Source organism: Aquarana catesbeiana, linkage group LG03 (assembly GCF_042186555.1).
Source record: "Aquarana catesbeiana isolate 2022-GZ linkage group LG03, ASM4218655v1, whole genome shotgun sequence".
Taxonomy (NCBI): domain Eukaryota; kingdom Metazoa; phylum Chordata; class Amphibia; order Anura; family Ranidae; genus Aquarana; species Aquarana catesbeiana.
In genome coordinates, this window is record NC_133326.1 from 406953073 (window position 1) to 406970728 (window position 17656).

At 39.9% G+C, this 17656-nt stretch overlaps 1 protein-coding gene across 3 annotated transcripts in view; it reads right to left on the reverse strand.

The window, feature by feature from the left end:
- Positions 1 to 17656, reverse strand: part of LOC141132388 (rho GTPase-activating protein 7-like) — a 314961-nt gene that overhangs the window by 75980 nt on the left and 221325 nt on the right. For all 3 annotated transcript variants that reach the window (XM_073620714.1, XM_073620713.1, XM_073620715.1), the window contains exon 10: positions 11452 to 11566. In XM_073620714.1, coding sequence (XP_073476815.1) covers positions 11452 to 11566 — 115 coding nt within the window. The remainder of the gene's footprint in view (positions 1 to 11451; positions 11567 to 17656) is intronic.

The window sequence follows — 17656 nt, forward strand, 5'->3', positions numbered from 1 at the left end:
TGTGACGGATGAAGAATAGTTCTCCAGGATATAATTGAAGCCTGTGTGATTGGAGGAAGGTTCGACAATGAAAGTGGTTTCCACAAATCTGCTAGCAAAAGCAGGGTAAATTGGGAGCTTGTGACCAAGCTGCTTCTACGTCAACCCACAGAGTTTCCAATGTGGTCAAAAACAAGTGTTTAAGTTGTGCCAGGAATGTAGCCATCTGGTAATCCCCGACGTCTGGTAAACCCATTCGCCCTGACTTTCTATGTTGAATAAGGTGTTTGTGTGAACAATGCTCTCCTTTCCCTTGCCATAGGAAATGCTTAAAACTACTGTTGATGCCTGCCAAGTGAAATGGCTTTAGCTGAACCGGGAGTGTATGGAAAAGGTACAATAGGGGGCAGGAGGCGGAGCCTAGCGGAGCAGACATGCATTGTTAGAGCTCCACACTGCTGAGGAGAGAAGAGAAGGACAAAGCGGAGCCTGCAGGCTCAAAAGGTATCCATTTGAACCTTTTTGCCCCAGGGAACAAACTGTGAAAGTTTGGGCAGGAAATATGGTACTGGGAGGAAACCGTGGCAGAAATAAAAATCACCTCACAAAGAGCTCACAGGCACTCACTGCAGCTGAAGCAGCTCCAGTCACCTCACAAGATACAGCACCAGGGCGCTCTCACAGACAGAAAATGTCACAGCAAGACTCTCCATTTGAGTCAGATACAGAACAAATCCTCTCACAAACTTCTCCACAAGCCTCCTCAGTATCCCCAGTAATATTATTACAATTTGAAAAGATGCTTCATAAGGCTTTAAAACAAACCTCAGACCAAATAACAAAAAGCCTAACCAAAGAAATAAGAGAGCTGGGAAACCGCACCGCAGCCTTAGAAATAAAAATGGATGAAATTGAAATTACAACCCAAGAAAATATAACAGAATTGGAACAATTAAAAAAAGAGAATTTAATACTTCAAACTAAGCTCGAAGATTACGAAAATAGAGCCAGACGTTCAAACTTGCGCATAAGGGGAATACCTGAAACTGTGACAGACCTGCAATCTACTATTACTGCTCTATTACAAGAACTAAAGCCAGATATCCCTATTGAACGTTTAGAACTGGACAGAGTACACAGAGCCCTCACAGCCAAAAAGAAAGATGGACCCCCACGTGATATAATCACAAAATTTCATTATTACAGAACGAAAGAACAAATACTAATTGCTGCAAGAGAAAAAAAGGAACTTAATTTTCAAGGACACAATTATCAAATTTTTGCTGACCTATCCCAACTTACTATTACTAAAAGACGATCCATGAAACCCCAACTAATGGAACTGCAACGCCACAACATTATGTATCAATGGGGCTTCCCCTTTTCAGTCAGATTTAACTACCAAGGTACAATTTACAGAAGCAGATCAGCAGATGAACTAAAACAAACCCTTTTAAAATTAAATCTGACAGAACCCACAAGCAGCAACTCTCCCACATGCAGAAGAATGGCATCATCTTCACCTTCAGGCAGCACCCAGAAAATTTCAGAACAAAATGGGAATCATCATTCTCACATAAGAGGTCGTTATGCCACATCATCCATGGACCAAGAAGATTCAATGGACTGACATCCTAATTCCTAATATCTCTTCATTTATTATACTAAGAGATGGTTCTCTATAAAAAACCTATATTTATAACTGAATGTAACTGCATTCTGATAGTCGCACACTGTATGGGATCATGTTACATTCCAGTTATATTTCTTATTACTTCTGATTCATATAGCCTTAGAATATATAAGTGAAATAAGGAAATTCATGTTCAGTTATATATTATCAGGTAATAACAATAGATTTATTACTTTTTAGGACAAATATGTTCAATAATCCAGAAGTAATGGAAGCTTTTTCTTTCTTTTCTTAAAACAAATATATTATTACCTAACTAGTTCCTAGAATTATGTTTTTGTTTATTCTAATCTGAAGCAATACAACCTCAATTTTATGAGTTAACATATCTAAACAGTTACATATGAATAAAATATGTAATTGTTTACTCTAAAAGGGTTAAAATCCCAAAATAATTCAAACTATCTTCATCAATACCAAAGTTATTAACAGTACCTTTCTAACTGAATTATTTAGCCTAGGGCAAGACTAACCATATACAACCACCCTGGAATAAATAATTTCAACAAAAACTATATTCTGCACTCCAATTAATGAAACATCATTTTGATGTCTTTTGACATAGCACTTCTCTCCTGTAAGCGGAAGATCCGTGTACCCCCATTAGCCCTCCTCATTCTCCCAACCATATTATGTGGGAGTGTGACGAAGGCACTTATTCCCCTGAGAGAGATATTTATTCTCTTTCACAGGTAAATTGTGATTACTTGCAAAAAATAATTTATACAATGTATCATCTAATCTCATATGTTTTTTGTTTACTCTTTACTCCAGAATTCACTGGTTTCTTTTCTATCTATTCATCTCTTCAGTCCACACAGGTTGATCTGCGCAGTCAGCTCTGCATAACAAAAAGTAAGTCAAAACTATTTGATCTATTGCCATGGCACCACTGAATATACTTTCCCTGAATGTTCAGGGAATAAATGTCGCTCAAAAAAGGACCAAAGCCTTCCGTACTTTCCATAACAAGAAGGCTCACATAGTATGCCTCCAAGAAACACACTTCACCAAAGATTCTACTCCAAAATATATTTCTCCTTTTTATCAACAAATTTACACGGCTTCTGCCTGTACCAAGCAAAGGGGAACTCTAATTGCATTTCACCGATCCACACCATTCACCTTATCATCAGAAATTAAAGACCCAGAAGGTAGATACCTGATACTCATGGGTTATATAATGGATACAGAAATCACGGTGATTTCCTACTACGCTCCTAACAAACAACCTACACCATTCCTCTCACATATATTACAAGTGATTAATACACACAAAATAGGAACAGTGATAATGTGTGGGGATTCGAACCAGGTCCTCCTCCCATTTCTAGATAAATCACCTTTTACACCATCCAAAATAACCTCTAGATTACCTTTTTCTCAACTTCTTTCCAAATACAATCTGGTAGATTCATGGAGAGAAAGTAACCCAATGAAAAAGAAATTCACTTATTTCTCGCACCCTCATCAAACCTTCACCAGAATAGATCATATTTTTCTAACAATAGGAATGATACCAGAAATGATTGCATCAGATATAATTCCGATTCCGTGGTCTGACCATAATGCAGTATACACTACTATAGCCTCAGCCATACCAAAAGCGCATGACCCAACGTGGTACTTACCGGACATAATGCTCAAACACCCACTACATCAGATGGCCATTGAACAAGCTTTAAAGGAATACATATCAATTAATAATACAACAGACATCTCCCCAATAACACTGTGGGAAGCTCATAAGCCTGTCTTGCGTGGTACAATACAAAGACAAATGGCACTATTTAAACGGGAACGCAAAAATCTAGCAAAAAAACTAGAACTCAATTTTAATGCAGCCTACATATCATTTCAAGATAATCCATCTCAGAGTACAAAATCTCATCTGGAAAAATCTAGATTGGAATACGATCTATTTCTCACTGAGTCAGTTGATAAATCCCTCAAACCAGGTACATATTTGGCTCGGGCATTAAATTCAACCTACAAATCTTTCAAACCAATACGTTTGAAATTATCAAAAAATGTTTACACTTGTAATCCAGTTAAAATAGTCCATAAATTTCACTCACATCTCGCAACTTTATACAAGACAAACAATGAATTTAATCCTACAGAGGCTGAATCCTTCTTCTCAAAAATAACCTTACCTGAGTTATCTCAGAATCAAAAAAGCAGTTTGGATGAGCCTATAACTATAGATGAAGTTGCTAACGCCATAAAAGACCTAAAACTTAACAAAAGACCAGGCCCAGACGGCTACTCGGCTTTATACTATAAAACATTCTCAGAAATACTCTCTCCCATTCTCACTGAAACTTTTAACAAACTTCTAGATGGACATTCTTTTCGGCAAGAAACACTAATGGCAATTGTTTGTATGATCCCAAAACCCCTTTCTGATGATACTTCCTGTGTGAATTATCGGCCTATCTCTCTGTTAAACCTCGATATTAAATTATTAGCAAAAATAATAGCAAAACGCCTCAATAGCATTATAGGAAAATTAATACATAGAGATCAAGTAGGCTTCATGCCAAATAGACAGGCAGGCGATAATATACGCAGGGCAGTGTTATTGGCACATATTGCTAAAAAACGGAAAATCCCTTTATGTTTTCTATCTCTCGATATTAAGAGGGCATTTGACACAGTATCCTGGCAATATATGCAATATTCATTACAAAAATGGGGTTTTGGACCCCGCTTTTTAACATGGATCAAAGCATTATATAATAAACCCAAAGCCTATATAAAATATGCTGGATACAAATCTGAAGCCTTTAATATCGAAAGAGGTACCCGACAGGGTTGCCCATTATCTCCCTTATTATTTGCCCTTATACTCGAACCCATGGCCCAATACATCAGAACAAACCAAACTATAACTGGCATTGAAGTAGGAGGTATTACACACAAATTATGTATATTTGCAGACGATATATTACTTTTTCTATCATCACCACAGGTCTCTGGTCCTAACTTAATACCAGCTCTTGATGGATTTGCAGCCCTATCCGGCCTTATGATTAATCCTAAGAAATGCCTAGTGCTTAATATTTCACTCACAAACATGGAATTGATCCCGGCTAGGGCTGCACTCCCATTCACATGGGCAGAAAAATCAATCCCATATCTTGGAATTCATTTAACAGCATCTCATTCTGACTTATTCTCAACCAATTATCCTCCTGTATTAAGACAGATCACAAATCTAATAAAACAATGGTCGCAACTTCCTTTATCCTGGATAGGGAAGATTAATGCAATCAAAATGACTATTCTACCCAAATTGCTTTATCTATTCAGAGTCCTCCCTATTCCAATTCCTTCCTATTTTTTGAGAATAGTACAAAAAAGAGCAACTTCGTTTATATGGGGCTCTTCTAAACCACGTATACCTATACACACACTACATCTTCCCAAAAATAAAGGAGACCTGGGATACCCTAATTTTACTAACTACTACAGAGCAGCACATTTGGCCAGTCTGTCCAAATACCATGCAAAACAGGAAATCCCATTATGGGTATTTACAGAGGCTTCAGAAAATGACCCTCTATTAATATCAAATTTATTATGGCTTGATCCTAAAGACCGCTTTAAAATTCATAATCCCATAACTAAACACTTCTTATCTCTCTGGGATAAACTAAAAACCAAATATCAGTTACAATCTCCACACAATCCTCTCCTTTCTTTTATCAGAAATCCGGCCTTTTATCCGGCATGGATCTACCCAAATTCTTTTAAAGCTTGGACAACATCAGGCATTCAGACACTAAATGACTTCATAGCATCTAAATCATTCCTTTCATTCCCATCGCTTAGAGAAAAATATGATCTACCAAACTCTGAGATATTTAGATATCTCCAAATCAAAAATTTCTATACACCATTCCTAAAGGGGGATACACCATTATCCCAATTATCCATTTTTGAATCAATCTGTACAAAAGATCCATTTGCTAAAGGTACAATTTCATCACTTTATAATCAATTATATGGAGTAGCAAATCTTAATAGACCCTCTTACGTTCAGAGGTGGGAGGAGGACCTGGGACGAACTTTAGAAGACATGGACTGGTCTAACATATGGCTCACATCTAAGTCATCTTCACCCAACATCTTAGCACTGGAGACAAATTATAAAGTCCTAACTCGCTGGTACCTTGTACCCGCTAGAGTGGCAAAATATTCACCTAATACCTCAGCAATTTGTTTTCGAGGATGCCCAGAAATAGGCACATATTTACACATATGGTGGACGTGCCCAGTAATCCAAACCTTCTGGAAGGAAGTCTTCGTGATTGCATCTAAAATATTTAAAAAAATAATACAACCAGATCCATATTTAACTTTACTTAATCTAAAACCGGAATGGTTAACACTCTCTCAATTCAAACTTATGATCCAACTAATAACGGCTGCAAAACAAACAGTGGCCAAGGCATGGAAATCTCCTACATTGGTACTAGCAGAAACAATTCACAGAATGAATAATACAATGTCCCATGCTAAGATGGTAGCCATCGATCAAAATCAAATTCCAAAATTTGAAAAACTTTGGCATCCTTGGATAAAACAACAGTTCCTGTCAAACTTCAATGACTCTGTCCTGTTGCCATGGTAACAGATTAAATGACTTACAGAGACACCCATTCTAAGGCTTCAAAGAGAACTAAAAAGAATAATAAACTGACGAGCGGGACAACCTTGTGGACCATACCTCTACCTTTCAACCCTTTTTCTTCTTTCTCTTTCCTTTTCTCCACCTTACGATTAAAGCTCATTATCAGAATTTATTTGACCTATACACACTCTACTTGTAAACAATATGTATAGTAGGTATAAATCATTTAAATACCTACAAAAGTAACTAAGGAAATTATATATATCTTTAATTTAGGTTTATGCGAACCCAAAGTTTAATATTTGAAATTTCATGATATTTACCTATATAAACCCTACTGTAAAACAATGAGCTTACTTTATAGATCCTTGTAAACTTACTTTATGTATCTTTATAACATTGTATACTCAATAAACTTCTTTTGACAAGGGAAAAGGTACAATATTCTAGGGAGAACCATCATTTTAAAAGAAGCAATTTTCCCTGCCTAAGACAATTCAAATTTAGCAATGCGTAAAAGATTTTGCGGATGTGGTTTAAAAGTGATTTGATATCGGTGTCAGACAGTTGTGACATTTTGGCAGCTAAGGTGAACCCTATCTAAGGAATGGATTGGTTCGTCCAAGCATATGGAAAAGGGGATTTTAGATGAGCCCGCGCATTGACCCCTAGATCTAAAATTAAGGATTTTGTGAAATTGACTTTGTAGAGTACGATATGGTACTTCAACGATTAAGGATTTTGTGAGCAAATAGAAGTGAGATGGTTGGGTTGGTTAAGAAAAGTATTAGATCATATGCAAATAAGTTTATAACGTGCAAATTTTGGCTGAGTCTAAAGCCTGAAATATGTGGGTGCATCTGAATAGCCTCCGCTAGTGGCTCTATCACCAAGTTGAAAATGGATGGGAGGAGTGGCACTCCTGCCTGGTACCATTAGAAATATTAAATGTTTTGGACAACAGACGTTCAGTGAAGGCAGAGGGTTGGGAATATAGGGCGAAAATGGCTAAGAGGATTGTCCGCTTAAAACAGAATTTCTGGAGCACGCAGACATGTAACCCCAACAAATGCTATTGAATGCCTTCTCTGTGTCTATGGAGAGAAGCAGAGAAGGCAAACGGCAAGCCCAATTGATCAGGATTCACTAAGGATGGAAGGATGTCAAGCAACCTTGTAGCCAGTAATTTGGCATATATATAAAGAAACGTGATTTTGCGCTAACCATACAAAAAATAAAAAAATTGTGCTGCTGCTCGTGTTAGTCCATAAATACAAAAGACCCAAAAAATAAATAGTAAATAGTGTAACCAGCGCGCATCATATCTTAGTGTGTATTAAATATAAGTGATCCCGATAGTTATGACTACTATTGGTATACCACACTTAAAGCCATTTCAATCCGGCCAAAAACTCATGAAAAACGTTATTACTATAGACATACATTTAAAAAATCGTGAAATTGACTTATTTTTCTTATTTATATTAGGAACATTTAAATCCTATAGTCACACCACGTGTTCAACAGTGAAACAAAACATGTGTTATTAATTACAATGTTACTTATGAAAATCAATCCGCAACAATGTAGTGAGCACCCCGAAACATATGTTGCTAGTAACAATGTTACTTGTGACTATCAGTTCGCAACAATGTGGTGAACACCATACATATCCAAATTAATGCTAAAAATGTTTATCAGTGGGACACTTATTCCCCTTGAACATCTTAGATGTAGAAACAATGATCAGTCCTTGATGGAAATATGCTAGGTTGATATTAGCACCAATCTTCTTTATAGAAAGAGACACACCGATATTCCTCCTTTTCACAAATATGGTAAAAAAGGCCGCTTACCGGATCAGATGGATCTCAGGTTAGTGAGATCAGATGAGCATGTTGCATTAGCCTACCGGCCTTAGATTATCACCTGGGCGTTTTCCTGGGAGATTTCCTCAGCCACTGTGCTCCAATTCACAGGCAGATCTGGGCGTTTTCCTGGGAGATTTCCTCAGCCACCTCGCTCCAATACACAGGCAGATCTATCCTCACTGATACAATGTATCCGGTTTCAAAATATTAGTTCATCCATACAGAAGATACACCTCAGTGGGAATAAAACAAAAAGGGCTCCATAGTGCAAATGTGTTTTATAGATTTATTCAAAATCTCTTTCACAGTCACTTTAAAACAATTCTTTCCACTGCAAATGTTCACAGCAACACTCCACTGTACATCAGGAACTACAAATCAAAAAACTCCCAAGTATACACCAAACGGAACTCAGATAAAAAATGTGAACCAGATAAAAATTAGCTAAAAATCAGCATACATGCAGAGCGGGAGCAAACCGGCTGACTGCATGGAGAAAGATGAGACAAACGTGATGGCGTCACAGCCTCTAGCTCCACCCGACGCGTTTCCCCTAAACAGGCTTCCACTGGGAACAGAGACATGACTGAGTGCTGACACATCACGTTTTTATACTCATATGGCAGGAGACACAGGAAGGGACAATTCCCACATCCCCTTCCTGCGGTCACCAAGTGCCATAGATTGTCCCCCTAAGATAAGTATGTTCGGGAATCTAAAAGGTTTTTTTCCCTGTAGGAGGTGTAAGGTATGCAAAACCTCCCAGACGATTAGAACCTCAACTTTCTCCTCTAATGTAACTACTAAAATATATGACATCAAGGATGTCAAAATATATGACATCAGTCAGCCGGTTTGCTCCCGCTCTGCATGTATGCTGATTTTTAGCTAATTTTTATCTGGTTCCCATTTTTTATCTGAGTTCCGTTTGGTGTATACTTGGGAGTTTTTTTGATTTGTTTTTCCTGATGTGCAGTGGAGTGTTGCTGTGAACATTTGCAGTGGAAAAAATTGTTTTAAAGTGACTGTGAAAGAGATTTTGAATAAATCTATAAAACACATTTGCACTATGGAGCCCTTTTTGTTTTATTCCCACTGAGGTGTATCTTCTGTATGGATGAACTAATATTTTGAAACCGGATACATTGTATCAGTGAGGATAGATCTGCCTGTGTATTGGAGCGCGGTGGCTGAGGAAATCTCCCAGGAAAACGCCCAGATCTGCCTGTGAATTGGAGCACAGTGGCTGAGGAAATCTCCCAGGAAAACGCCCAGGTGATAATCTAAGGCCGGCAGGCTAATGCAACATGCTCATCTGATCTCACTAACCTGAGCTCCATCTGATCCGGTAAGCAGCCTTTTTTACCATATTTGTGAAAAGGAGGAATATCGGTGTGTCTCTTTCTATAAAGAAGATTGGTGCTAATATCAACCTAGCATATTTCCATCAAGGACTGATCATTGTTTCTACATCTAAGATGTTCAAGGGGAATAAGTGTCCCACTGATAAACATTTTTAGCACTAATTTGGATATGTATGGTGTTCACCACATTGTTGCGAATTGATAGTCACAAGTAACATTGTTACTAGCAACATATGTTTCAGGGTGCTCACTACATTGTTGCGGATTGATTTTCATAAGTAACATTGTAATTAATAACACATGTTTTCTTTCACTGTTGAACACGTGGTGTGAGTATAGGATTTAAATGTTCCTAATATAGAAAAATAAGTCAATTTCATGATTTTTTAAACATATGTCTATAGTAATAACGTTTTTCATGAGTTTTTGGCCGGATTGAAATGGCTTTAAGTGTGGTATACCAATAGTAGTCATAACTATCGGGATCACTTATATTTAATACACACTAAGATATGATGCGCGCTGGTTACACTATTTACTAGTAATTTGGCATAGACTTAAGTCCGCATTCAGTAGGGAGATTGAATGGAAGTTAGCTGGCGTAATAGGGGGTTTACCTGGTTTGAGCAAAGTAACAATGTGTGCCTCAAGCATATCTGAGGGGAAAGAGCCTAATGAGGCAGCTTCATGAAACACTAATAGGGGATGTGGGGTTAAGATATCTTTGAAGAGTTTAATAATTAATTTGTGAGTCCATCTGGGCCTGGGGATTTAGCATTAGGGAGGGAAAGAATGGTGTGGTCAATTTCCTCTTTAGTGATCATGGCATTCTAATGCCCCGTACACACCATCGGATTTTCCGACAACAAATGTTGGATGTGAGCTTGTTGGCTGAAAGTCGGACCATGTGCATGCTCTATTGAACATTTGTCGTCGGACTTTCCGCCAACAAATGTTGGCTAGCAGGTTCTCAAATTTTCCGCCAACAAAACTTTGTTGTCAGAATTTCCGATTGTGTGTACACAAGTCCGGCGCACAAAAGTTCACGCATGCTCGGAATCAAGCAGAAGGAGCCACACTGGCTATTGAACCTCTTTTTCGGCTCGTTGTACGTCTTGTATGTCACCACGTTCGTAATTCTTGGCCAACATTTGTGTGACCGTGTGTATGCAAGACAAGTTGGAGCCAACAACCTTCCAACAAAAATCCACGGTTTTGTTGTCAGAAAGTCCGATCGTGTGTACGGAGCATAAGACTCTAGTTGGAATGGTCACAGAGATGGAAGATTTAACGTGTTTAAGAAGTTTCTGATAGCGGCTTCAAGGGTTGAGGGGTAGTCGGGTCATTTTTTTAATTATATAGTGAGCTCTAATAGTCCGCAAACGAGTCGGCTATTGCCTGTGGGTTTAGTAAGTTTGTCTTATGTGGCAGGATGGATAATATGTGGGATTTTAGTCTTAACTCTCCAGGCCTTGAGTCTACTGGCTAGAAACTTGCCTGCTTTGTTATTGTTGGCATAGTAAATTAGCTTTGTGGGTATTGCAATTAGCAAAGGGATTTGTGGCTTCGGGCACATTGAATTTGAAAAACTCAAGAGTTGGGTTCTTTCTGATTTTCAGGATTTTGTATTACCAAGTTGTTGCATCTCCACAAACGTTTTGGTGCAAAGTCGTTTCCCTACTCTATTTGTAAAGAGATAGGCGCACGGTCTGACCATGTGATATCTTGGATAGATGAGTTAGACACTCTCTGCAGCAAGTTTGTCTACAAGAAAAAAGTCCAACCATAAATAAGAGTTGAGAGCTATTTATATTTTTATGTGATGCTGTATAACTTATGTGCATCAATCTGTGTATTTTTAAATAGCAAAGGCAGTATCTTTTTGATAAAAAATCAATGATGTACCTGAAATAGCCTCCTGCACTCTGCAATCATGTGAGCCAAGCCTTGAGTTGCTGCCAAGTTTTCACTTAAGTCTTTCTGGTCTGGTTTTCCAGTACTGCATTTCCTCTGGCTTGACCTAAATTCAAAAGAAAAAGATAGTTTTATATTTACGCATAACAATCTCATTGCAGTTGTAGCACTACCCCCCGTAGGAATTGCTGATGTCAGGGTTTCCAACTGCTACACAGCCAATCACTAAGCATTTTCTTCTTTTATCCAGATACAAAAATCCGCCTTTGGCTTGTTTTTGTTGTTTTTTAGGGGATGATAACTAGTATGGGGTAAGGGATTATGGGATGCCCAACTTGCAAATGTTCAATAAAACAGAACCAGGAACAACTTCCTCATTATTTACAGATTCCTCTTCTTCCTTCCTCCTGCACAAACTTGGTTCGCTTTTGTACAGCTTATGCTGGATCGCTCCTGGAGTAACTAACAGGCTCTCGTTAGCTCAGCAATAGCCCATTACAGGCTAGGAACTTTCAGTCCCTTGGTAAAGTAGCACACAGGGAGTGAACAGCATCTCGAACCACCTTCTGCTTCTCTGTAGACACTGATACCAGTTCTACTGCTTGCAGAAATGCTAGCCCGTCTGGCTGCCACCAGCCCACCTGGCTGCTTTCTCTTCTCAGTCTTCCTGACTGACATACACATGGAGACTCCCCAGGGCAAGGTTGGATGAAGACTTGGCACACCTCTGTCTTCAAGAGAGACCTGCTACAGTTGGCAGTCTCTCCCCTTGTCTGTCCCTGTGAGTAGATTGTGCTGGTCTACTCACTGTCTCTCCTTGCTCCTGCTGCCTCTCCGGTTAGGGTCCCTCCAACTGCCTACTGTAGTGCCTGCCTCATTTCAGGCCAGCCTCCCAAGCTCCAATTCGAGGTAAAACCCCTCCCCGGCAGGGGTCCCTCAAGGGCCACTGACAGACTCCCCTCAGCACTGCTTCTCCATCTTCCACCCAACTCCCCTGCTGGCATGGCGCATACTGTAACTATTTAAAGCTCCTTAGTTCCCTGCCAGGGCCCCAACCTGAGGATTGACTAAGGCCCCTAAATATTCCAGGCAACCTCACAATGCTTCCGCCCACTATCTTCTACAACATTCTCCCACATTCTAGAAACAGGGGGAAGCACCAGAGAGCTGCATGGATGGGTCATTCAGCCCTGGCCTCCAATAACCCTGACCCAGATTCAGTCACTCAGGTTTATCCCTGGGCCAGACTTAAGTTTGCATACTCTCATTCTAGTAGCACACACTAGAGGGTGCAACACGGTTATCTAAAAAAAGAAGGAATAAAAAGAGCCAAGGTAAAGCTTAAAGTAAAGCTGCCATAATTGACCAGTTTTTCAATCAGCCAAGCGAGGTGGATACGGGAATCTTCCCTGCTGACCTATTTATTCTGACAGTGGGACCCCCTCTGCTGTCAGAATACACTGATCATCACTGCAGCCTTAAGCTGGCCATATATGGATAATTTGTTTAGCCAGTGGCTAGAATAAAAAAAAAAAAAAAAAAAAGCAGAAATAAATATATACGCTGCGCTTTCAAATATACTCTTCACAGACATGTATTGACTAAGCTTAAGTGCAAAGTCACACATTCAGAGGTGAGCGTTTAATACCTAGGGGGAAGCACCTGAGTGTGATCACTGTGGCTTGCTACATAGCAGTTTCCAAATCGCATGGATCACTGCAGCTTGTTTTGGATTATCTACACAGCAGTTTCCAAATCGCATGGACTTTAGAAGCACTTTTGAATTTAAATAATTGGATGACATTATGCACATAGAAGCACTTTTTATTCATCTGTTTTAGTGGATTGAGTCCACTATATGCTTTTATGAACAATAATTTTGATACAACCAATCACCATATGGATGCACCTTATAGCACTTTTTACTAGTGTGATTATTTCCATATATATGTTCATTTTTAAGTAATCATAACTATTTGTTGCACTATTGTCACTTTTTACAGTCACTAGTCATTGGATGTATCACGGTGTATGACTCACACGCATATTTGCACTTTGGTTATCACATATATATCACGTAAAGAGTATATTGGAAAGTGCAGCGTATATATTTATTTCTACTTTTATCTGCATGTTTTTATGAGACTTGTTTAACGCTTGCAGCTGTTTCACGGTGCCATTCAGGAAATTTATAATCAGAGGAGGCTCACAGGATCTTTTTTATATATACTTAAAAAAAAAAAAAAAAAAAAAGATTCCTCTATCTTCACAATTGACATGGATAGACATGGATAGAGGAATCCAGCCCACTGGGATTGTATTTTGACAATTGTATTTTGACAAGCAGGGGACTCTTCACTGCCTGATTATAATGGTCAACGGCTGTAGCTGCTAATTGAGAAAAATTTGACAGAAGTCAATCATTAGATCGACTTCTGTTGAGTGGGAGCTGCCACACAATTCAGTATTCAGCTGGTCCCTGCTGAACTGTGCAAATTTTGATCCATCTATGGCCAGCTTTATAGTGAAAATACCGTATTTATTGGCGTATAACACGCGCCGGCATCCCAAGTTTAGGAGGGCATTTTAAGGGGAAAAAATTTACATTTAAATGCCCATCAATGCAGCCTTGCCCAGTGCCATTTGCAGCCTTGCTAAGTGCCATTTGCAGCCTTGCCCATTGTCATATGCAGCCTTGCCCAGTGCCATTTGCAGCTTTACCCATTGTCACATGCAGCCTTGCCCAGTGCTGTTTGCAGCCTTGCCCAGTGCTGTTTGCAGCCTTGCCCAGTGCTGTTTGCAGCCTTGCCCAGTGCCGTTTGCAGCATTGCCCAGTGCTGTTTTCAGCATGTAATTGTTTAAATTTGCCACCACCGAGATAGACAGAGCCTGTGTACTCGGCTCGTCTTGCAGTCCCGCCCAGCTCCTATGATTGACATAACACAGGTCCATTGGCGGGACTGGGTGGGACTGCGAGCGGAGCCGAGTACACAGTACACTCGGCTCAATCTTTTTCGGCAGCGCTCGCTCCTCATCCTCTCAGAGACAGCAGGGAGGCGTGACGGCGTGACAGCGAGCGGAGCCGAGCACTCGGCTCGGTCTTTTTCGGCGGTGCTCAGTTTTTTTCGGAGGCGCTCGGTTTTTTTTGGCTCACAGACAGCGGGGATCGGCGTATAACACGCACCCACGATTTTTACCTGATTTTAAGGGGAAAAAAGTGCGTGTTATACGCCGATAAATACGGTATATCTAAATATATTTTTTTCTATACATGTGTTATGGATATTTTAAATCTCTAAAGCTGTTGTGAATGATTCCTCCATAGGCACCCAAACATTGTGCAATTTTAATTATATATATATATATATATATATATATATATATATATATATATATATATATCTACAACACATACAAATTAATATATACCACCATTAAGTGCATCACACAAAAAACTCCTATTACTGTGCCACCAACATGAATCTTCACATAACAAATTGGTGCCCTTAAACAAGTGGGTTTAAAGCGCTTATTTTGTTGTTTGAAAACCTTAATGTGGTATTAAACCCAAAAATGTAGTATGTTGCAGCGCACCAATCATTAGATGTGGTGACTGCATGAGTTTTCTTTTCTCGGGGTTTTTTCTGTTTTCACATGGTGCTCTGGCCAGTAAGGCTGGACACAGACGATTAAAATCTTGGCCTGGCCAGTTTAGCAGGGACCAGCCAAGAATCGAACTGTGTGGGAGCAGGCTGAATGTACTGAGTTGATCGACTGAGTAACCTGCTAGTAATAGTTGCTGATGCCCCCCCCCCCCCCCCCCTTTTTAGAATAAAGGTTTTAAATAAATAAATGTTGATCATTGTAAGCACCCTTGATAGCGTTAAATGGTTTGTCTCATTTCTGTAAGTGGAACATTCTGCAGGAGAGCTTGTTCTTTTGAAAAACAGACTTACTGGCTGGATCACCAGATGAAAATAGAAGAAAGAAAGCCTAAAAAAGAAAACAAGTGCAGCCATCACATCTAAGAAATTGTAAGCTGAAATATAATACATGCTTGCTTTTGAGTTTAATAAGACTTTAATAACATAAAGCCATTTATTAAAACATTACCAATAAAATAAGACATATACAAGACATATACAATCACATTACGAAGTGCCAAACTCAGCACTAGAGATGAAAACCCATGCGTCTAATAGAGCGGCGCCCCACTTGCAACCTCTGCTAGTGTGAGGTTGTTTTCTCCGAAAAATACGGCATGATATCACTTACCCGAGCCCCTTCTTAATGCGTTTCATCTTGAGAGACAATATTAGGAATAATATGCCCCTATCGACCCTGGCACTTTTTGGAAGAAGAGGACTAATGTCTTATTTTTTGTAAAAGCTTTAAAGGCTAAGTTTACATTTTGGGAAAACATAATAAATGCACGTTTCTGCAGAAAAAAAAAAATGTATTTCCCACAGGAGCCTGGAAAGCATTGCACCTGTGATCAGCAGATCATGGGTGCAATGCCAGGCTCCTGCATGCTCTTACACCTTAAATATGGGTGTAACGTGAAACATGCTCTCAAACGTGAACTTATCCTTTAAATTTCTAAGCATGTTTAAGTGTTTTTTTTGTTTTTTGTTTTTTTACACAAGAATAGGAGATTTTTATGTCATGCACTGACACTATTAAGGGTGTTATAGTACTGTATATATTGAAATTGCACAACTTTCCAGTATATTTTCTTTAAGCTAGGTACACACAGATCGAAGTCTGGCCATTTAAGCAGGGACCGGCCAAATTTCAAGCTGTGTGTAGTCGTCCTAGTTCAACAGAAGCCAGTCATTAGATCGGCTTCTGTTGAATGGGACTGCTTCGATCAGTGGCTTGCAGCCAATTAGCTGCAGTGCTGATTAGTGTATCCTGAAAGTGGGGGACTCCTGCATCCAACTGGAATCTGCCCATTGACTGAACGAAAAAAATGGTAGTGTGTACCTAGCTTAAGAAAGTAGCCACAGCCTGAGTGGAAAAGTCTGTTTCCTGTGAGGTTGAGTTCTCCCTTTAGGTCCCACATAGCCCCTACTGAATCAGACTTTTAGCTCTTCAATTAGCAATGCTTGTGCTCCCTGCTGACTGGAGAGAAGGGGGTATGTTGGACCAATGATTTAATACAGACAGCAAGAGTCCTCCTCTGCAGCATGCTAGAGGAGGTCAGGTATTTCTTTTAGCCCTATTTAAAAGGAGACATTACTGCCAGGCCTGTCATACACGTGGTATACTGTATATACTTTGTTTTTGATGATAACAAATATAGTGAAGGTATAGAAACATACAAGATTCAGCCGAATAAGCACCGGGCAGTTCAATACAAAATGGCACTCAAAAAACGTGGATGACGGAGGGGGGTTGTGACCGGATGTGATCAGGGCAAGACGTGTCTCTTCTGAGCTCCGGCTTGCCTCCTGAAAATTATCCCTTTGGAGCCCTTCAAACCGACCCTTGCCCAGATAACTGCACAGATTCCGAGACTGAGCTTATGGGTCGTACTGACTACCTGGCATCTGAGTGTAATCTCATCAGACACGGCCTAGACAAGATCAGAGGCAGGCTCATAATGGCAAAAGACCGCATCTCAGGTGGAAGATGCCTCCCCCTCCCAGGGCTCCCAACGGTCTGAACTCAGTGACATGGTAAGATCACTCCAACATTGCGCTGAGGGCGCTGAGGATAGGCAGAGGAGAAATAATGTGAGGGTGGTGGGATTGCCTTAAGGTGCAGAAGGAGCTAGACTGGTCCTGTTTGCTGAACAGCTTTTTAAAACCCTGCTTTCCCTGGAGGATATTCCGCCCACATACATGGTGGGGAGAGCACACCGGGTTCCCACCGGTGCTAGACCCCCTGGTTCTCTGCCCTTCCTAGTCAGGTTTCTAAACTATAGAGACTGTGACATGCTCCTGGCTGAAGCAAGAAAGCATCAGGATTTCAAGTTTGAAAATGCTCGCATAATGCTCTTTCCAGACTTTTCTGCTGAAACACAGAGGAAACGTCTCTCCTTTTGTGAGGAGACGCTTCCAAGAAAAATAAATAAAATACAGCATGTTGAATCCTAGCCATCTCCGGGTTCAATACAAAGGCTCGATCAAATTCTTTGACACTCCGCAAGATGCATGTGATTGGCTGGATGGTAACCCCTAACGCCACCTGG